The sequence below is a fragment of the Choloepus didactylus genome, chromosome 6 (genome assembly GCF_015220235.1).
Source record: "Choloepus didactylus isolate mChoDid1 chromosome 6, mChoDid1.pri, whole genome shotgun sequence".
Lineage (NCBI taxonomy): Eukaryota > Metazoa > Chordata > Mammalia > Pilosa > Megalonychidae > Choloepus > Choloepus didactylus.
Window position 1 is genome coordinate 32,350,814 of NC_051312.1, and position 23,351 is coordinate 32,374,164.

General features: G+C 41.2%; 2 protein-coding genes across 3 annotated transcripts in view; both read right to left on the bottom strand.

The window, feature by feature from the left end:
• C6H11orf49 (chromosome 6 C11orf49 homolog) overlaps nucleotides 1-23,351 on the bottom strand; it is a 320,660-nt gene that overhangs the window by 38,237 nt on the left and 259,072 nt on the right. The gene's annotated exons all lie outside the window — the stretch shown is intronic.
• LOC119536056 (ras-related protein Rab-31-like) lies at nucleotides 20,090-22,109 on the bottom strand. Its single transcript, XM_037838578.1, has one exon. The coding sequence runs from the start codon at nucleotides 22,020-22,022 to the stop codon at nucleotides 21,435-21,437; it is 588 nt and encodes a 195-aa protein (XP_037694506.1). The 5' UTR covers nucleotides 22,023-22,109; the 3' UTR covers nucleotides 20,090-21,434.

The window sequence follows — 23,351 nt, forward strand, 5'->3', positions numbered from 1 at the left end:
GTTTATCCACTCGTCCTTTGATGGACATTTGGGCTGTTTCCATCTCTTGGCAATTGTGAATAATGCTGCAATAAACATTGGTTTACAAATGTCTGTCTGTGTCCTAAGTTTCAGTTCCTCTGGGTATATACCCAGCAATAGAATAGCTGGGTCATATGGCAAATCTATATTTAGCTTCCTGAGGAACCTCCATACTGTCTTCCAGAGTGGTTGCACCATTCTACATTCCCACCAACAATGAATAAGTGTGCCTCTTTCTCCACATCCTCTCCAGCACTTGTCATTTTCTGTTTTTTTGGATAATGGCCATTCTGGTAGGTGTGAGATGATATCTCATTGCGGTTTTGATTTGCATTTCCTTAATAGCCAGTGAAGTTGAGCATTTTTTCATATGCTTTTGAGCCATTTGTATTTCCTCTTCAGAAAAATGTCTGTTCATGTCACTGTGTGAGTTTTTATAGTCAGAATGATGGTTTTCATGTTGTTTTAGGGAGAAAAAAATGTCCTATTACAGAGACTCACCATGATAATGAGAAAAGAACCTAGTCTGAGTTCTGCAAAGAACTAATTTTGTTACTGTGGGTTCAACTTTTCTGGGTCTCAGTTTTCCCACTTGTAAAATAAGGAAGTTATAGTATATGGGGTTGAAAAAAAAATTTAAACAGATATACCACCCCCCCGCCAATGGAAAGTTTACAAGGAAACTTAATATATAACATAGATAAAAGCAAAGTCTTTTACCCAGATTTCTCCTCAATAGCCCTCACCAAGACAGAGGTGTGAGGGGTGCATTGGCATAAAGAGAGGGCTTGAGCCCTTTAAACTCTAGGGATCTGCTGAGGATAACATAAAAACCACTAGCCCTAATCCTAAGGGGGTCTTACATAATGCAGAGGTTAGGTGTGTGTGCAGGCTCCTGAATCAGCCAATTAGGGTCCAAATCCTGGTTCTTTAGCTAATTAGCTTTACAATGTTGGGCAAGCCAATTAAAGATGAGATTAAGAACAATACCAGTAATAATCAGGATAATAACAGTATGAATAATGATGATAAGAGTACTAATGCCTGAGAGTTTTTGAGTTAAGAGAGATGACTGAAAAAAAAGAAAAGGGAAAAAAAAACAAAAAACGAGAGAGAGAGAATAAACTTTAAGTGTCAGTGTATGGCACAGAGTATGCATTCAATAAACAAGCAGTACCTGCCCTGGTTACTGCTCTCCTACCTTTGAGGCAAACAGGAGGGTGGCACCTGCATAACAAAAGGCACAGTTAATCCAAGTTCTCCTCCAGCTCAAGCCAGTGGGTGGCTGAAACAATCTTATTCCTTATCTCATGATTATTTTATCTTGCCTTTGTTCTTTACTGATGAATGAGCAACAGAATTCCTGCCTGAAGGCAAGTGCATAACACTTTCCTTGACAGTCAAGGCACTTCCAGTTCTCCATCACCTCATTTTTAATAGTGCGGATGTCTCACATTTTTAGAGATACTGTGTGATTCTGCAAACATTTTTACACATGTTATCACACTTGCTCCTCATAAGAACCCTGTGGGACAGGAAGGGGATAGTGGTGTTATCCCGATTTATAGATAAGGAAAATTAGACTCAGCAAGGGATGAAATCAAGGAGAGCCAGGATCAAATCAAGCCTTCTCATTCCAAGGCCAGGCCTCTTCCTCCCACAAAGGCTGGTTCCCTGGGATGTCCTTTTCCTTCCTGCCATAGGCCTCTGGGAACTCAGCTCACTTTTCTTCCTTTTGTGGATGAAAAATGCCTAGCACAGTAAATTCTCATAATGAGAACTCAGTAACTGTTAGCTGTGGTTGCTACTGTTATTATTATTAGTGTTCATATTTAAATCGGCCACCAGCTTTTCCATCTCCCTCTATCACCTTTCTCCTAGGCTGGCTCCAGAGTCAGATGCAGTCTATCAGGCTCCTGGCTCCTTGCTGCCCCCCAAACAAACTCACAGGCCCTTTCTATTTTAAGTGAGTTGCTTCAAAACTCGATAAGAAAATAGAGAAGGGATAACAAAAATTAAAAAACAAACAAAAAAACACTTTAAGCAATTATAAGCCTGTAGCCACAGATTTAACAGGACTAGGCTGAGATCAGTGAGAAAAAAAAGTCTATTTAATTTATATTTAAAAAATACTTCCAGCAACCTTTTTCCTTTCCAACTTAAAAATCAGGCAGACACTGAGAGTCTTCCCCTGAGTACCTCTCTCTAGCTAACCCAACTCGGCAGGTGAATTCACTGCCCTCCTCCTACATGGGACCTGACTCCCAGGGGTGTAAATGTCCCTGGCAATGCAGGATATGCCTCCTGGGGATGAGTCTGGACCTGGCATTGTGGGATTGAGAACATCTTCTTGACCAAAAGGGGGATGCGAAATGAACGAAACAAAGTTTCAGTGGCTGAGAGATTCCAAATGCAGTTTAGAGGTCACTCTGGTGGGCATTCTTACGCACTATACAGATAACCCTTTTTAGGTTTTAATGCATTGAAATAGCTAGAAGCAGATACCTGAAACTATCAAACTCCAACCCAGTAGCCTTGACTCTTGAAAACTATTGTTTAGCAATGTAGCTTACAAGGGGTGGCAGAGTGATTGTGAAAGCCTTGTGGATCACACTCCTTTATCCAGTGTATGGACGCATAAGTAGAAAAACAGATACAAAAAACTAAATGAAAAATAGGGTGGGAGAGGGGGATGATTTGGGTGTTCTTTTTTACTTTTATTTTTTGTTCTTATTTTTACTTTTTCTAGTACAAGGAAAATGTTCAAAAAAAAAGATTGGGGTGATGAATGCACAACTATATGATGGTACTGTGAACAACTGATTGTACACTTTGAATGACTGTATGGTATGTGAATATATCTCAATAAAACTGAATTAAAAATCAGGCATACAACTGGATTGAAATTTTGTAAAGTATCAGCAAAAGTGTCTGATGAGGGCTTGTTTAAGAAAGCAAGCCACAGAACACAGAATCTAACAAGGGTTATTATTTCCCTGGGCTTTCCACTGTCCAAAGCATCCATAGAATAAATAAAAAGTGGAACAGATTATGCATTTGATTTGCTTAAAATGCATTTTCTTTCTTTTCTAAATAAATATAAACAGAAGCAGTGGCTAACAGAGTTAGTCAGTACGGGTGAACTGAACCAAGACAGACTAAAAATAAAAAAACAAAAAACAACAATCTAGGTTCCCTGGTTCTCAGTGAGTATGAGAGTATGGGAAGGCTTTTGCCAACATGTAGGCGTATTTATAGAACACAGCCTGTTCTCTAGTCAGAATCCACTAATTTCCACCAATGATGATGGATTTACGACTACCCATCAATTAAAAAATAGACTTAAGAGACAAAAACAGCAGAAACCAGAAAACACATATATCTTTTCAAATGAATCCACCTTTGTCTTTCCTGTTCTTTCTGTCTTTTGTGGGTATATATAATGCAACATATCTATAATTATATGTATATGTGTGGGTAAGAGAAAGAGGCAGCTAGAGAAAAAAGAGTATTTGACTCTTTTGGGACTGGATGGGAAAGGAAGCTGATGTTAGCAGTTACTGTTCCTTAAAGCTATCAGCTTTGTTTTTCAAAATATGGGTTTCCTGGTAAAAAGATCCTTTGCCTGTAAAGTGAGTGAATCACTCATCTTATTTTAATAAAATGTGAACCAAATGATAGTGCTCTCCATTCTGGGAAAGGACACAATAGTTAGGGTTTCTGAACCCTGATCCTTATCCTCCACTGGGACTGGCAGTCACACAAAAAGAAAAGGAAAAAGAAGAAAAATGCCCCAGAGCCAAGGAAATTAATGTAGTGCATCAAAGGATGAACCACCCAATTTCTTTTATGCACAAATATTCTAAACGACAACGTCTGGTCTGACTCATTGGGGTTTGGATCACCTGTTTCCCCATTGAAGGGTGGCCCTCATTTGGGCCCCAGCTCTCTGTGCATCAGTTTTTTCTTCTGCCATTCTTCACATATAAATCATCAGGGCCAATTAGGCTAATTAAATAGATTTTAAAGTATGTAAAATTGTATACCCTTTTGACCTCTTGAATTCTGTCATGTTCACGTATAATGTATTTTAAAAATTAAGAAAACACACGTAAGTATGAGTGGTGAGAAGACATCAAAGGGTTTTTAAAAAGCAAGACCATTAAGAACCATTTAAAAATGTGCAAACCTATTGCTTCAATAATCCTCAGGGAACTATTTGGGTCTAATAGTCTAGGATTCTTTAATTATAATTTTCTGTGATTGAGGTAGTAGCACAAAGACTGGGTAGGATATAATTTCAATCGATGTAGCACATAACTTGCTAGAAGAATGGGAATACAGTGAAACCTGCTTTATCACTTTCCAGCATAGTATCACATAGTAGCTAAAAACATGGGATGTGGAATTAAGACAGGCCTGGGTTCAAACAAACAAAAAGTAAGCTACCCAGAGAAATTGTCAACTCTGAACCTTCATTCAGAAACCTCACTTTCAGTGGCTCTATCTTCCTGTCTAAATCACCAGGGCTGCCATTTAGTTCCTTTCCTCTACCTTAATTCATCCATGATGAAAACGGGGTGCAAAGCCGATAATTGTTTTTTATAATCCTGCCTGTGCTTTGGATCTTATTACAACGCTCTTCAGTCCTTTCTTATATGTGCCCACAGTCAGCTTGGGCTCACTGGTGGCACTGTATAGTTATAGACCCCTTCAAATGTGGGCTGGAGTAAGAGGAAAAACACCTATCAACAACAGGGCATAAAAAGGAATAGTTACAATACTCACCATTGATTTCATTTTTCTAGTATTTGTTCATATTCACTGATGGCTTTCCTTCTTTTTCATAGCCTAAGATGATCTCCCATTTCCTCCTGGGAACAGCGTGGCTAAGCACAAGGCAAGGCTCAGAAAACATGGAACCCTGCTTTGGCTTGGCTAGATTACCTCACTTAGAGGGCCACTATGCCAGTTTGGATATATTATGTCCCCCCAAAAGCCATGTTCTTTAAGGCAATCTTGTGGGGACAGATTGATTAGTCTGTTGATTAGGGTAGAACCTCTGAATTATTTTCATGGAGGTGAGGCACCGTCCATTCAGGGTGGTTCTTGATTAATTCATTGGAGTATTTAAGAGAGAAACTAAGAGCCAATACGGACCCAGATGCTTGCTGATGCTTAGGGATGCTTGGAGATGCAGACAGAAGGATGTTTGGAGATGCTAAACTAAGAGATGAAGCCCAGAGTGCCCTGGAAAAGCTAAGAGAGGATTCCCAGATGCTTAGAGAGAAAGCCACTGGAATCAGAAGCTGAAAGCAATGCAACCTGGGAGCAAAGGACTAGCAGATGCCAGCCACATGCCTTTCCAGTTGACAGAGGTGTTACGGACGCCATTGGCCTTTCTTCAGTGAAGGTATCCTCTTGATGATGCCTTACCTTGGGCAATTTATGACCTTAGGACTGTAAATTTGTAACCAAATAAACCCCCTTTATAAAAGCCAATCCACTTCTGGTATTTTGCATAATACAGCATTAGCCAACTGGAATAGCCATCTACTTTCTCTATCTCTCTTTTTTTTTTTTTAATTTTGTTGTGGTAACACACACACACAGGCACACACACACATATACACACATATATATACAACACAAAATTTCTCATTTTAATCATTTTGAAGTGTACACTTCAGTGGTATTAAGCCACTTACTCCTTAGGCCTACTTACTTCATCTATGAAATGGAGATAATAAATTATTTACTTGACAGCAAAAGGCCAGGTCTATGATCTTGTGATTCCCAAGGTTCTTTTAAATTGTGGTGCTACAAAGTAGACTAACTTCCAATGCTGAGAACAATGAGGATGTTTTTTCCAGGCATCTACACCATAAACAGTAGTACCTCATCTTTTTGAAACTTAAGTAATAGGGAATCTCAAATATCTAAATGTCAATAAGTCTCTAAGTAGTCACACACTACAGCTCATGTGGTTAACTTACTAGGTCTGAGGCACACTCTGATTATACTTACAGTTTTAGCATGCTTAGCCATTTAGTTTATAAGCCCAATAAATACTAGACAAAGTAAACTGGGAGAGGAAAAGGAACTATAAAAGGCAAAATGCACAGACAGTAGAGAGAAATTAGGCATTAAGACCATGACAAAAACAGAGAAGCAGGAAAATATTATTTAAAATATAATCTGGATGCATTTAGGGTGCACACCAATAAAATCTGAAGGCAATAGTGTTTTCCAGCATAGCATAATAATTTACATTCATAAAGATGGCACTTAGATCCCAAGAAAAGTTAAATTATATTTAGTAAGAAGGTAGGGAAATGCATTATATGTATATTTAAATATATTTTAAAAATATTTCCATGTAAATTATATTAAAACAACACAAAACCTTGGTGCCCATACTTTAACTGTAAAATAGGCTAGGCCAGCCATCCTCTGATTTTTCTAGTATTTACTAGTATTTAGTGTCTTTAAAACATTTATCACTTCTTATACACTGCCTCTTGGTGTTAGTTATTTGTTTTTAAATACCTTATTGAGTGCAGTACATCCCTATTATCTCATTTAATCTCTCACAACACTCCCAATAAGGTAAGTATGGTCCTCATTTTACTTGGAGATGCAGGGAGGTTAAGTAATTTGCTCACTTACATAACTGGCAAGTACCACATTCAGGCTTTGAAACATGGGTCTGACTGAATACAAAACATATGCTTGTACATACTTACATCCTTACATCCAATATATTTGCTTTTTACTGATGGTTACATTGATTTGCTTGTCTGTCTGTCCTCTCACCAACAGCAGACGGAGCCTTGTGGACAGGGACTCCATCTCACTTGTTTTCATATATCACAAGGATTGATAAAGAGGAGGCACTCAAAAAATGTCCAATGGATTTTATCTTTATGCCTCACTATGTGGATCCTACACTTCTTAAAGGCAAGGCAGTATATCCCAGTGCATGTTTGTCAAGGTATGATTGCTAGATCATCTGCATCCCAGACCTGTGGAATCAGAGAGAATCCTCAGGGTGGGGATGTGGGAATCTGCATTTAAATAACTATCTCAGGACTTTAGTACGTACTAAAGTTTGAGAACTATTGACCAAGTGGTTGAAAGCACATTTTTTTGGCGTCAATCTTGGGTTCAGGTTTTGCTACTTATTAGCTGAATGATCGGGGGGCAAGTTACCTAACTTAAATTCTTTGAGCTTCAATTTCATCATCTTCTAAATGAGGATAACAGAAGTAGCCACCTCACAAGGTTTTTGAGGAGACTACATTCATTCATTCAGTAGATGTTTATGGAACATCTACTATGTGCCAGACACTGTTTCTTTAGGTGCTTAGGACATTAGGGAACAAACAGACGAAGCTCCCTGCCCTCATGGGCTTACATATAGTGGGGAACACAGACAATAAATAATAAACAAAGTAAACGACATTTAAGTTAGTAATAACTATAATTACCATAAAGAAAAAAATAGAGCAAGTTGGATAGTGAGTGTGAGGTGGTGGTGGTGGTACAATTTTATATAGAGTAATAGGGAATCTCAAATATCTATATACATAGATTTTATATGTATCTCTATATAAAATATATTAGATATTTATATCTAAAATATATATAGATATATAAAAAATATATATATCTATATATTTTATATATCTCTCTATATATTTTATACATAGATATAAATCTCATCAAGAAGATAACACTTAAGCAAAGACTAGAAGGTGGTTAAGGAATAACTCATGCAGATATCTGAGGGAAGAGTATTCCAGGAAGAGGGAACAGCCAGTGCAAAGGCCTTAAGGAGGGAGCATGCTTACTGGTAAGAGAAGCAATATGGAACCAGTGTGGCTGGAGCTGAGAGAATTGGGGGTGGGGGAGAAGAAGACAAGGAACAGGAGACGAGGTTAGAGAAATAACTGGGGCCAGCTAATGTCCAGACTTTTAAGCCTACAAATAGGGATTAAATGAAATAGTCATATTAAGTGCCTAAGACAGTATATGGTACATAGGAAACATTTAATAAATGTTACCTTTTTCTGTATTTCATTAATATCTTCTGGTCCTAAGCAGAGCCAGCCTGGAAGGTCAAGCTACATTACAGGAACCATAACACTTTTTACATCCTTTGGAGGAGTTATGGAGTCTTTCAATATCTCCGAAAGTAAAGAATCAAACAGATCAAAGGCCTGGGTGATCCCCAACAGCAAGTAGAGATGGTTAATTCTCTGCAGGTGCTCAGAAAACTGAACTAACAGAGACATGCAAAGTAAACATAGCGTCAATAAAAGACAGGGAAAGAGTGGGGTGTGGAATGGGGTGGGCTTGGCTAAAGGCGGAAACCCACAGAAGTGTCGTTAGCAATGTAAGAGAAAAAGCAGTGGAGCATGGAAGCATCACCTATAGCAGCTGAACCCCATTCTAATACCAATGAGACCACAAAGTCATGATGATAATGACTACAAACTGCCTGGGGAGTAAGCCAGGGAGCCCAGCAACATGAATATACTTGCAGGGGAGCAAAAAACAAATAAAGAGATTCAGGCAAAACTACCCCCCTTTTCTGGTAGAGGCTCTTTAATCTTTAATATCTCTCTCTCTTGACACTAGGCACTGATCTTGCCCCAACAAGACAGGGGATAACTCCTAGGAAGCTAATACATCTTTTCTTTTGGGTGAGCAACTTCTGAGGAGATGAGTGCCATGTCTGCCAGGCTAAAAGCAAGAGTTCTGAGTCCTACTGCCTCACAACTGGGTAGGTCAGAGAGGGGACACCATCTATACCCTATCCCCATGGTTTCCACAACTGAAAGAGCTGCAGGGCCCCTGGGCTGCAGAGAGGAGTGTGCTCTCTTTGGAAACTGAAGGAGGCAAGAATGCAATAAAAGCTGGATGAAGATACCCAGACTGGGCTTTCATCCTCAGACTGCTGTGCCAGTCTGTTCTGGCACATGCCCTAGGGAAAGCAAAGCCAGGCACTGTCCAGTGGAAATCTGGAAGTGGGTATCCTTTGTGGCCTCAATGATGCCAGCTTGGCAAGGACGTGGTACTTGGTCTCCATGACCCTGACTTAACTTACTTAATAGGGAACAGTTTAGCATGAGTCATAAGAAATGAAGAGTGACTCAGTTTAGGGATTTTTGACTCAACACATTTCTTTTCACTTGTAATTAAAACCATTAATAAAATCGATACAAGGAAATTGATTTTTATTCTGCTCCTCAAACTCTTTGTCTGTTTGCCTTCACTATTCCCTGATATTAACCATGTACATTGGCTTTGGGAGTTCTTAATTGCTACATTTCTACCTGTGTATTTAATCAATAAATACAAAGTGCCAACTGTGTGTCAGGGACTGTGCTAAGTTCTGGGGGAAGAGCAATGAATGAGACAGATAAAATCCCTATTTTCACGGAATTTACATTCCAGTGTTGGGGGAGGAGGGGGAAGACAGTAAATGAGTAGGCAAATAAATAAAATACTTTTAGAAAGTGATAATGGTAATGATAAAAGTAAAACAGAGTGATATGATACAGGGTGACTGAGGGTGGGACATCATTAGACAGGGTGGTCAAGGATCTCTCCTTGAGAAGGCATCATTTGAGCTGAGACCTAACCAGATGAGAAAGAGCCAGCCAGATGCAATCTGGGAAATGAGGGAGCTGCACGTGCAAAGGCAGTGAGATGGGAACTAGCAGCAAGACTGTTTTCCTTCCCACATCCCTTTTCTGTACACAAATACTATTTTTCTGTCTCTGGTATGTTACAATCTGTTAAAGAAATTGCTCTATGGGGCCTGGGAAAGGAAAAATATTGAATGAAATAGAATTCCAATGCTTACCAATTACTGAAGACACATACTGCCTGATGTACAGATAAGGCAAGAGCTGGAGAAACTGCTCATTTCCCCTTTGTTGCCGCATTTCACTACTTTGGTTAATTGGCAAAGCAGTCCCTGTGAATGAATGCAGGATGTCTAAATTGCAGCACTATTTCACACATCATCATTTCAAGGCACCAAAGGACAGGATTTAGCACTCTGGGTCTGGCAGCAACCAGCAGTGAAGCAGAGAGAATTCCACTGGATTATCCAAAGCATCTGACCCACAAATGAGGAGTGAGAAGAACATTTTTAAAAACAACTCCTGAATGGTTCAGTGAGCCAATTCAACATAGAACAGATACACAAATATCCAGCTGCCTCTGAGGCAAAAGGTCAATTTCTTGTGCTTGTCCCTGATCTTTAGAATCCAAGTTCTTGATCCGAGCTTATTCCCTCATTTTCCCAGCCAAAGGGGTGGATGTGAAGCAGAGGCAGACTGAATGGGTGTTCAGGGGTAATACTTCATTGACTCCAGAGGAGCAGTACAGCCAGGGTCTATGAGAGTAGGGGTCAGTGGAAGAGGAAGAGGAAGTGGGTATAGTCAGAAATGCGGAATGTGTCCTCCAAAGATAAATTTTAGGTAGACCAACCTTTCAGCTAAAGCAGCTGAATTCAGAAGCTGAATTACATTTGCAGCCAGATCTTTATCTTTGGCAAGCTGATCACAGATGCTGAGTTTTGGATGAAGGATTAGAACAAGGGAAAGAAGCAAATTTCCGTTTTACACGAACTGGATGGTACTGAACTGCCCCTGCCTTGTGGATTTCTGAACTTTTCTAATTCTCCTAATCAACTCTTGAGACTCCCCATGTCCCATCCTTCTCCCCTCCAAGCCCTTCTCACACAGCTGTTAGGTAAGATTTACTAGATGGAATGTGTTTGCAAAATCTGTTTTCTTCATTGGAACATGTTTATCAAGGAAGAGAGAAAGAAGGAAAGAAAAAAACTCTGTCCCTTCTCACTATTTACTTTTTGGTGATGGCCTTCTGGAATTTGGAACTGGATAAACAGATGAGCTTCATGGAAGGCATCAGGCAGAATGCCAGGGTGTATATATATCTTGGTTTCGGTGTATATATGGCAAATAGTTCTCATCCAAACAGCTGTACTGGTTTTGCAGGGAAGTGAGGCGACAGCATATTCTGGATGGGGGGGGGGGGGACTCCCACTGCTGCAAGATGTACCTCCCTGGAGGAACTTTGGGCTACAGGATGCCAGATGGTTTCTAGCATTCTAACCTCAGATATATAACCCCAGTTTCATTTTCTGCACTCTGGCTGTGGTAATTAAGAATTGTGCCAGATTCAAAACTGTTGCTTATTATTTGTACATATGTATGGGTGACCACAGTGTGCTGTGTGTTTGTACTGTGGATAGCGATTATTGAGCTTCGAGCACCTTTGAGACATATAGGATGTCTCTGTGTGATGGGGATGTTCAGGAGGGTTATGGTTGTGTGTTACATGAGTGTGTGTGCACAGAAGTTATCGAGAACCTGAAATCCAACATTTTCCAGGCCCAGGGAAAGTATAACTGCCAGAGGAACAGGCTGCAGTAACCACTCACGCGAACTCATGCAGCGGCAGAAAGGGAATTGGGGGTGGGTGGGGAGAAAAGCAGTTTCCTTCCTAATTTTTTCTACCTTCTCCAGTGTAAGTCTCTACTGTAGAGGATGGGAGAGGAAGAAGTAGCAGGAGTAGCTCTCTCCTAATTCAGTATGATTCTATTCTAAGGTCTGCAGAAACGTCATTACATTTCAGGGAGCACTTCTAATAAAACAAAACAAAACAACTCTTCATTTGCTTCACAGAAAAGGGTTCAGGTAGATGTTTCCTTCCCTCCTGGAAAACAAAAACAAACAAACAAAAAAAGACAATTCTGCCTAAACAGGAAGCTGGTGCCAAACAGAGCTCAAAACAACTCCCTGGGGTAGAGTGGACTGCATTCATTAGGTTCAGGTAGCTCAAAGACAAGAACATTAAATAATTAGAATCTAACAGACCAAGATGCTGTAGGTAATGAGACCTCATAAAGACAGAATAAAAGATCCTGTTTCTAACAAAGGATCTGCGGACCTTTATACTACAGTGAGCAATGAGCAAGAGGGATGCTGCCCAAGAAATGAAAGGACTCAAATCGTTCCTCTTCAGTGAGCGGAGCCCAGGAGGAGTGCTTCAGGGCGCTCTCACAAACACTCTTTAATAATACCATCCAGAGCCTTTGATTCAAGGAACATGCTGAAGAATAAACAGCCTATTAATCTGAGTTTTCTGGTGTGCCTGAATATACAAAGCAGTGATGAACTAACCCCTTGGCTCTCGCAAACAGCCTGACTGCACACCATCCGCTGCTCTGCTGCAGAGTTCAGCTCCTCCTCTCCACCACTGCATGCAATTTGTCGCTGGAAAAGCTTCAGGGTTTGGGGGCCGTGATGGTTTCATCTAAGGATGCCCAGGCCAAACCAGGATGCAAAGAACTGGAAACAGCGCATCCTTGTTTGGCCATAAGAAGGCATAACCATGTGACTTTAGGCCCAAATGAGAACTGTGTGGTAATGTGACTGGGTGAGGAGACACAGTCATCAGTCTGCCTCTTTCTGAGCCAAGTTGACAGCCTCAGGCCTGGGAAAGGAAGGCCCAGTTTCAATTGCTTCCGAGTCTTGGTTACCCTGGTGGCAGGAAGGGTTCCTGCATGGGTGGGCTTTGGGTGCCATTCTGTGGAAACATTCCTGGGCGTTTTGCCTAAGTAAGAATTACCAAGTAAGGTCCCTGAGTTTTCAAGGAGGAAAGCAGAAGAAAGAGAATTAGCTGTTTTACTTTCAGATCCTTTCCCTATGACTTGTTTAAAAACAAAACAAAACAAAACAAAAAAACAGTCAGGTATAACTTTTGGGATAACAACCATTTGATGAAGCATCAGGTTCTCCTTCTCACCCTAGGATTTCATAGATAAAGAAGCTGATAGTATGAACTTTAAGTAATAAAGTAGGGGTTCAACTGTTGAAAAAAGTATTTGAGGCTAGGATCTTAGCTCAAATGAGCCACATCAGCCAGGCAGCTTCTCCGTGTTCTGTCATCACTGACCTCATGAAGGGTGTGTGATGAATCATAAAAGGAACTGGCACGATGTGGTAGATAAATCAAGGCAGTTCTCTCACTGCTACCCAACACAAAAAACCTGAAAGCACATATTCCACTGACCTCAAATTTAAATACAAAGAAAAACACATTTAGTGAAAGTATCCTTTCTAAAAATAATTTGAGAGAGGCACTTTGACTTTTAAAACAATTTCATTCTAAAGTCCTTTTAATCTACTTTCAGAGAGCTACTCTGTGTTTGGTCTCTTGAACTGGAGAAAAAAGGGCACACATCTAAGAAGAAGGAGCAGTGCAAAAGCTCACACACTTCATGTGCATGGACTCTGAGATGCCACCCTGGCTAGGATTAGAAGCCTGGGTTTTGCAGTCAGTTCTAACTGCGAGTTCCTCCTCTTCTGCCACTTGTTGGATATGTGATCTTAGACACGTTACATATAAGCAGTGAGCTTCAATTTCCTCAGCTGTAAAATGGGAATAACCCTCATGGGATTACTGTGAGATTTATATGAGATAGCATAAATGTTTAGAACAGTGCCTGGGACACAGTAAGAGCTCAGTAAATCGCAGCTGAACTTATTACTGTTTGACTCATCTAAACTGAGGCATAGAAACTAAACATGGTTCTGTGGAGGGCACGTGAGTGACATGAAATGGGAGCTTCTGCATCTCTATCAAGCTGGGAAAGGTCTCTAGATCATCCCTTAGCAGGCTGGAACCAAGAGTTTTGGTTCCATGGGGTTACTGATGAGAGGGCAATGAGATATCAAATTCTAGTACACTGGGGGCCTCATGTTTGACTTGGGAACTGTAGATTTCTTTGGAGTCTCCCTACTCTGGATGCTGGCTTAGCAAACACAACCTTCTTCCTCTAGGCTTCCACCTGTTGAGACAAACATGTAATCTGAACACGAGAGGCCTTGCAGGCACAGATCTGGTGTCAGCCAGCCTTTCTCTGCAGCATTCCTGGTGTCATAAAATGACAAACATTCCAACAGGCTGAATCTAACCCTTCCTGCCCTGGTATTTGGTGCCTTGTGAAACTGCTTCTTGTGATTAGAGCCTTTGCTACCTCGCTCCAAGGCTGTGAGGTGGACTTCATTAATATTGATGAGCTGCGGCTCGTTAACCTCATTTGATGTTTATTTACAACCATTCTCCTCATATGCTAATGAGTGAAACTGGGCTCTTCAGATAGAAGGGAGAGAACTGGACCCTCTCTGCCAGCATCTCCTTGGCAGACCCCAGTCCCTTGAAGCAGAAGTTTGCACAGAGGGAATGACGCCAAATGGAGGGAATGCAGCAGAGAGAACAAAATGATGTGAAAAGAATGTCTGCAATGCAGTGGGGGAGAGAGGGAAGCCCAGCTGCTCGGGCCACAGTGTGACTGAGGTTTGGTTACACCCGCCCAATAGGTAACAAAGAGAAGCTGAATGGTGGGGATCCGAGGAACTATGAAAGGGACAATATGTTAGATTTCGGAACTGGGGTTGGAGGTGAAGATGAGTGGGCTCCACGGTGTCAGGGGGCTTGAAGGCCTCTCTCAGATTCATTACATTTTCTTATATGATCTAAGAAGTCTATAAGCAGGGCATTGAATGGATTTCTGTAAGGCAGTTAAATGCCCACAGCAACAAATGCTTATCAAGTGCTTGGCCTGAATACTCATTGTTCCCAGCATCACTGTGAAATGGGTAAGCAGCAGATAGGAATAATCACTGTTTCTCTTTCTTCCAAGTTATGGTTGTATATGTCAAAACAAAGAGGGATTCAGCAAGGAAGGGTCAGACTCTGGAAATTTATTTTATTTTATTTTATTAATATCGCCATTCTATTGTTCCAGGGCTGCTAAACCAAGCAGAAACCAATTTCATAGCAAGTCAATTTTGGGTTGTCCCATCCATTCTAAGTGCATAAAAGAACTATATAAGACATATGGGAAGGGGGCTACTTTAGATATAAATGCTTATCACTATTAGCAGTAAAAACAAACTTAAAATTTCTTAGACATTTAAAGGCCAAGTTCTACCAATTTCCTTGTCTTAGCACTGCACACCTCACATCGCTATTTAGACAGTTATTCCCTTCCTGCCTGCAGGGCCCAAACCCTCTCCTTTCTCCCAATCTGGCTTTTTTTGTGAAGCACTTTGAAGATCACTCCTTCCATTGATGTGCTTTTCTGAAAGGCTAAAGGAGCAGGAGAAAAAAGGAACTCCTTACCTTAGAGATTTAACCACATTTTATTTAGGTACAAAGTATTGGTTCTAACTGAAAGATTTTATGTTTGAGTTATTTGTCTGAGATCATTACCCCTTAGGGTGTGAACTGCATTTTCTTTCAAGTTTTCTATGAACTCAGTTCCTGTCAGAGTGAAGGAATAATCAATAGCAATCTGCATTCCACCTCACAATTTGCAGCCTGCCTTTGCTGAGAAACAAAGGTGTCCAAAAGGGTAACTGACAACTAACAATATGCTTATTCTAGATTAGAGCAGAGTTTCCTAATCTTTTTTTTTTTTTTTTTCCATTTTCACCCCCTCCCGCCAAGGATCCTTTTTAGACATTATTTTTTTCTAATTGGCTCCCCACCACTTGCCCATAAAATTTAATTCCATAGATACACTGTATATCTGTTTATGTACCAGAGAGCCACAAACTATTGTAATATCTACTAACATCTAGGGAAAAAGTATTGCCTCCTGGGGGCAATATTGCCCCCCCCCTTGAAAATGAATGTTCTAGGGACTTAAAAGTAAAAAAGAGTATATCATCTGATTTAATGGGTTCCAGGACTGAACCTAACATTCTCCCAAAGTGAACCATCAAACACAATTACACCTCTATTCTGATATTAAAAAGAGAGAAAGAAAGAAAAAAAGGACATCTTTGTGACAGTGTAGTGAGTTTTTCCAAAGCAGAGATCAAAATCCTTTTTTTCACACTGGACCTGATCTATCCACAGAATAAATGGCTTACTTTTTGGCAGTGGGTTAGCTTTTTACAATAGTTCTATTTGAGTGTTAGAAGAGGTAATAGATTGTTGGGTCCTGGGGGGACCCCCAAATAGTTCAGTCTCCTAAAAGCCAACAATATATTCCCTTGTAGGAGTGGAATTAAATTCATTAAACCATTAAAATTCTCCCAAACTCCAGAAGAAGAGTGATTAGTATTACTATTCCCCTTTTACAAGCAGAGAAATTATGACATTGAGAGATTAGGTAGCTTAATATAGCTTACTGGGACTGATGTTTCTTCATATAAACACCTTATCTGTCAGATAAGGTCACTGTGACAATTTTAGACCTATGTTTTCTGGTTCCTACTCTCATCTAGGATCATAGTACTCTAAAGATAAGTTTGTAAAGATTGTTCCTCTTCTGCTCTGCCAATCCCTTCTCTCCATCTGACAGCAGAGTAGCAAAAAACACAAAAACAAACAAACAAAAAAACAACACAACCCCCCCACCCCCCCACCCCCAAAATAACAGCATTTAATAAGTCTCTAAGAATTGACTGATGGAGAGAAAGGAAGAGGACGCAGGCTATTGTCCTAAAAGTTACTGCTTCACAAGCAAATGGCTTTAGAACAGTTGTATAGAGAGGTAGGCAAGTTCTTTTCTAAGGTTAACACCACTATCTTTGCAGGGTTCAGGTGAGAGGCATAAACCATGATGTACTTCTCAAAAGATGCAAAGACCCAAATCAAGACCTCCCACAAATAGTCTTCAAGTAACATGAGAAATTCATGTTTTATTTAGCAGTCATGGAAACTGACCACATCTTAAGGGAATGGGAATTAGAGGTTGGCAAGCTAAATAAAAAGAAAATACTACCTAAAAGGGTTCTTCTCTGAAATAAGCCTCAGGCTCATTTAATTCTCCCAATTAAACCAGTGTTAGAATTCCCTTAGAACAAAATACAACTTATTTGTTCTAAAGAATAAGTAACTTTAAGTGCTAACCTGTCCATCGCATGCCTTCAAGTAGATTGGTAACCAGTTCATTCTTCATAACAATCTATTCTACTGAAACAAACAAACAAACAAACAAAAACACAATAAGAAAGAACTTCAGAGAGAGAGTCTGCAATATTGCTTAGGAACCTGGTATGGTGTGACATTGAATAACCTCTAATTACCTCTAATAAATTTGTCCTTATACGAGACCTCAGTCCTGCACATTGCAATAGATGCTCATTTCCCTTTTGTTTGAAGAGATGGAGATGAGCTAATTAAGAGTTGAAGACTTTAACACTAATTCAGAACGCCCAGAGCCAAACGACACACCCTAGGTCAACCCAAACAATAAAGTACATACATGTACCTCAACTGGCTCCTGATACAGAAATGCTATATTAACAGCTTCTTTGGCTCTAGTCAAACAGGGAACAAATTTGAGGGAGGACCAAACCAAACCAAACAAAACAGAACAAAAACAAAACCAAAAAATTCACACTTTTCCTTAAAGAAAACAAAACCAAAGCTATTCTGAGCTACAATAGAAACTAGAAGATAAAACATATGGGAATCCAAAAAGTGACTCTAATGTGACAGAAGAGGCATTTAACTGAAACCATTTCCTACTGGATGCTATATAACAGGAACAAATGTATGTGCGGGGGGCAAATCCTTTAAAGTCTCATACATTAGAGCAAGAGAACTAAAATGAAAATACTCCAACTTGGAAGAGGGAAAGAGAGAGAGTCTCATCAAAAACCAGTTCATATTTGTTCAGCAGCTGTCAATGAATTGAAAAGGGCAGTGAGGAGAAATAAATATCACCATGCTCCAGTCTTGACTTAACTTAAGCAGCATTTTCTATCTTGTCCTCCCAACATGACTAGTTAAAGAAATAATCCCAGATTCAGGAAAAGGCTAATTTTTTTTTCATTGGCAGTTGCCCAAAGAAAACACATTCCCCAAGGGGCAGTATAAACATGCAACAAAACAAGACTCTGTGCTTATCATTTTTTTTTTTTTTTTTTTTTTAAATTTAAAATATTTATTAGTATGAATCAGTGTGTGTTAAACCCAAAATAATAGATACAGTCGGGCACTGTTGAGGCAAATGCTTTGCTAGCAGTTACAAGGGGGAGAGAGGTTCGAACACCCTCTGGTGGCATCTTCTAGATGCATGAACTGGGTCCAGCCCAGAAGAACCCCGGAAGCAACACAAGCAAAGGGGCAGTTTGCACGGCAGGGCAGACACTGCGTCACCGGGGCTGGTTTAAATAATGATGGCTGACCGAGTAAACTATCTACCTCTCAGGTCTGAGTATAGATCCCTTTAATTTATGAGCTACCTCATTATTCATCTTTATGAGCTTTATGAGCTACCTCATTATTCACCTTGCCACGAGCCTGGCAGGGCCATGAGAAGTGGAGCCCACAGTTCCAGCCATCACCTGCCATATTCCTTGATCACGGAGGGCAAATTTCGGTGATACGTGCCACCCTCGGAAAACAAATTCACTCTTCATTGGGGCATAGGCCCTAATCATTGGTGAAAGTTTAGTTTTAAGTCATCAACCTTTTAGAGTCTGCAAGGTAACGTCCTATTTGGCATCCTAATGTACCATTTTAGCTCTGAAATGGCTAGTCAATTATGTACCTACAACAAACGTCCACATGACTCCTGAGAGCTCCAAACTGGGAGACAATCCCTATGAGAAGCCATGCCAATGTCATGTAACAGAGAGCCACGAGCCAAACTCAGCCGGCGAAAGGGATTACATGTCAGTGTGGCAGATATAAATCATATTTACATACATATACACATACCACACAGGAGAGAAATGAAAACTGGGGAAAGGTAGTGAGTTTTGGGAAAGGATGTGAAGGATGCTACGTCCCGTGAAACTACACTTGGAGCTACAGTAATTTCAAGGTCTTCACATAATGTTACGTGGTTATAGTTCAATTATTAGAGCAGCCAGAAAGTAATCCCAAGCTAAAATAAAGGGAGGAGGGAAAGTCTCACTGATGGATGAGGCCCAAGCATCCCTGCTCAGAGAAGATTCCATGTGTGTATTAATGCCGTGTGCCCAGTGGCTGTCTATTCTCTCATTGCAGCATTGATGTAAATATATCCTCTGATTGGTCTGAATTGTTAAGGCAGTACAGAGAGGTAACAGAGTGGTTTCACACCCTTGTGTGCTTCTGCAATGAAGCCATGGGCTCCTTGGTAGGTGGCCAGCGTCATGTGGTTAAGACTAGACATTTCATGCAAGAGGTCCACCCCTGCAAACCCAGCCAGAAGCCATTATGTCTCTGCTGGGTGGGTGCACCATCTTAGTGAGACAACCCAAAGACTGTCTGGAAATAACCCTAATGTCTCAGGGAGAGCTGGATGATGAAAGGTTCAGAGACGAGCCTGCACATCATCTGGAAAGTGGTCACCTCAACGTTTGACTTAGATTTTCCTTTTACCTTTGGAAAGAAGCATGATTCCTGCTTGGTCTACAAGCAGAATTGTGTTGGCAAGCAATGCTGACAGTGTGGAGAAAACCCTAAAATTCCCTACAGTGGACCCATCTAGATGGCCAAGTCCCTCTTGCCAATAGTTCCTGAGCTAACTGTCGGGGAAAACTAAGAGGCCCTCTCTCTCTCTCGAACCAAAAATCAAACATAAGTGTTTTCCAGCATTCCCATTCTAAGATGGTCAATCAATTCTCGCAAGTTGAGAAAAGTAGTAAGAACATCAAATGAAAGGCACATTCTTGAGGTGCAAAACAAATCTGTGATTTCACCCAGCCCTGCCTCCTTGACTGCAGTCAACATGAAGTCATAGTAACAAGAAAGTGGCACCTGTAAACTCAGACCCTCAAGGACTCTTCCTTCTGTTGATGCTTTGGGGTCTCTAGCCTGTCAAGAGGATGGTGGGCACAGCTGTGATGGGACTCGAACGCACCAGCCCACTGAGCCACTAAGGGTTTGAGGTCTTTAGCCAGTTCACACTCTCATTCCTACCGTTTCTGCTGTAGGTTTCCAATAAATGCTTGCACCCAGGCTACCTGGCTACCTGCTCCTTGACTAACCATTTCCGAGCCCCTTTTTTTTAACAGTTTTCCTGTAAAACACCCTGTCCCTAAAAATCACCTCCCAATATAAGCCTGATAGGAAATCACCTGCTTCATGATACCAGGTCTTTATGGAAGTTACAATGGCGGTTGGTTTTGAACTGGGGTTGGAAACAGCTTGTCTTCTGTCCCATCTCTTTTATCCCTTTTGTTTACTTCCAGCCACTTTTTATTAATTGAGCAGACAAGGAATCTGAAGAGGAAGGTTTTCATGGAAACCTATTTGCAGTTTAGTTCCAGGGCAGTACCTCGTGTTTGCCCGAGGTTTACCCACCTCCCCAAGCCTGGCAACTTTGAAAATGCTTTCTCTGATTTTGTCTTTTTTTTTTGGGGGGGGGGGGGGCAGGTGGTGTCTCAAATCTTAAGATACTTCCTCTGGCTGCCCTTCCTGTAATCTATAATCAATTGCTATTAGACGTTTGTCCTTCGACTTAGACTCAAATATCCTCCAGGTGATTTCTCCCCCTACATAAGACACCAGAACATATTCTCTTAAGAAATATTACTGTGGAGTGCCACATGCCAGGCAGACTCCTAAATAATATTTGTATTCAACATCAGTCACTGCTTAGATAGTAACTACTTAAATGACTCTTTCAAACCAGGCCTCCCAACCCCAAAATTATACACAATATTTTAGTCACATTTGGTTGGTTTGTATGTGACCCAAAGAAAGAAAAATGTTGATCAATTAAAAGTCAGAGCTGTGGAAAAAAAAAAAAGTCAGAGCTGTGGACAACAGTTTCTAACACGTCTTTCTCCTCTTTCGTAAGAGCTTGTCTTGAGCTTGAGTGATGGTCTAATTACACTTCTCGGATTTCCTTCAGACAATGTTAAGTAAAGGCTTCATTCCAAAGCCAGCTAGAAGCTTACCTTCTAAATTAAATGTGCGGTTCAGCGAAGGCTGGTTAGGTGACAAAGGCACTGGAGTTGAAGATGTAACTGAAATTTGGCCAGGTGACACAGGAAATGGGACACTGGAACCCCACCCCACACTAAGTCAGCAAGACTTTTGTACAAATTCAAGAATTCTTTGAGGTTTTGTAACAAAAAACTCAAGCATCTACGCATTACCTAACATCCGTCCCCTTGTGTGTTTCACGCGCTAAAGGCCGCTTGGCGGTGGTGTGGTGGGCTTCAATCGGGAGTTTTAGAAAATCCTCTTCCAGGGACATTTTCTTCCCTGTTCCCAGCAGGTCTTCCACCGTGCACAGCCAGCAGGCTCACTTTCTCCAAGGAAGGTGCCAGGCCTCCGAGGAGGGGGCCGGCAGGCAGCAAGTGGGCCTGGGCTTTGGATGCTCGGGGACGGCCGTGGCGGCCTCCGCGTCAACAGCACCGCCAGCCGTTGGATGAGGTTGGCTTCACAATTTTGATCGCTCCGTTGTTTCCATTTTCATGGGGGCCCAAGGGTGGGATCTGGCGACTGATTCCTTGGAAGAGTTCTTCAATATTAATGGCATTTTTTGCACTTGTTTCAACCACGATGGCACCTATGGATTCAGCATATTCCTTAGCATCCTTCAAGGGAACCTCCCTAATATCTGAGAGGTCACACTTGTTCCCAGCAATAGCCATCACAATGTTTTCTGGGCCATGTTCTTTCAGCTCTTTAACCCATTTCTTTAGGGTATGAAATGAATCCTGTTTGGTAATGTCATACACTATGACAGCTGCCGCGGAGCCTCGATAGTACATGGGAGCCAGTGAATGAAACCGTTCCTGACCCGCAGTGTCCCAGATGAGGAATTTATGAAGTTCATTCCCACAAGGCACTGTTTTGGTCATGAAGGATGCCCCAATAGTAGGGCTGATATTGTGGTCAAAGTGATCCTGGACGAATCGGCACACGATGCTGGATTTCCCCACCCCGGTATCCCCGAGAAGACACACTTTGAGCTCCCGAATCGCCATCATCTGCTCCGGCTGGGCCGAGGCAGGGGCTCCGCATCCTCCGGGCCCGGGTCCCCGCAGCCCTCGCCGCCTCCGCCCGCCCCGCGAGCGCGCTCGGGTCTCCGCCTCCCCGCCCCCCTCCTCGGCCCCCGCGGCCTGTGCTTATCATTTTTATCTGAAGTGCTCAAAATATTTACCAATATTATACCCAGTTCCTATTTCCCCTTTACGACCTTCCCCATAGCTGTGGGAAGAAAAGCAAGCTTTTGGCAAGAAGGATGTCTCCTCTGTGTGATGTAAGTCTGAACACACCTTTAGAAAAGAACCTCCCAAAGAGGGTGTGGGTGGGGGCCCAAGGATTCTCCAGGGTGCCGGATCTTCCAAGCATGCCAGTAATGGCTTTGCTCCACCACTTCAAAGGCAGTGCAGCAAAGTTCCTCTTGGCAGTCATGGAGGCTGCCAGCAAGAGCAATTCTCCATTTGGGCCAGGAGCCCAAGGGGAAGAATTTAGAAGAATGAGTTAGCAGGCAATTTCCTTTCAGACATAACAGACCCACTGAGTCACTAAACTTTTTTTTCTAGAGGTGGCATGATCATACTGGTTTTATGCTCAATGAAGAGTGGTGTGCAAAGTTAAGTGTTTAAGATAAAAATTTTGCTCAAAGTCACAGAGTAGGACTGTTACAGAGAGGGTGATAGAATCTAGGGGCAACTTCAAACAGTGATATATCTATATAATCAGAAGTGCCCTTTGCAGTTGAGAATTAGAAGCTTACATACATGTAAAAAAATAAAACAGAGAATGAAATGAAGAATAGGTAAATCAGTTCAATGATATACCATAATGTAGTGATCCAACCTCAAGGGAAAGAATACCAAAAACAATTTTACAATTAGAGGTTTAAGTAGAGTAAGAGGTAGGACCATAGTTTTGTTCAAAACAGCATACATAGGGGAGCTACCATACTATTATTACTGAAGGATCAGACACAAGTATACTTATGTGGTCAGGAATCGAAGCTGTTGAGCATGTCACAGATATTTGGCTTTTTAAAAGTTATGAGAAATATGATTTAAAATAACTAAAATAATCATTTCTTTTGCTCTACATTCCACATGGTGGGTACTTTCCTGGGCTCCTGCACAGATGTCTGCTGAAGTCCTGCTTTAGACAAGATGAAGAGACTTTCTTCCCAGACTAGTATGCTGGGCACTGAAGAAGTTTCTTGCTTCATTAGGATGTCTAGAGGAAGGTAATAGGGCTGCAGTCAAGTAATAAATTTGGTGGACAGGATGATTTGAAACTTCAAATTTGCTGTGGCTTAAAGTAGATGCTTTTATAAGAAAAGGAAT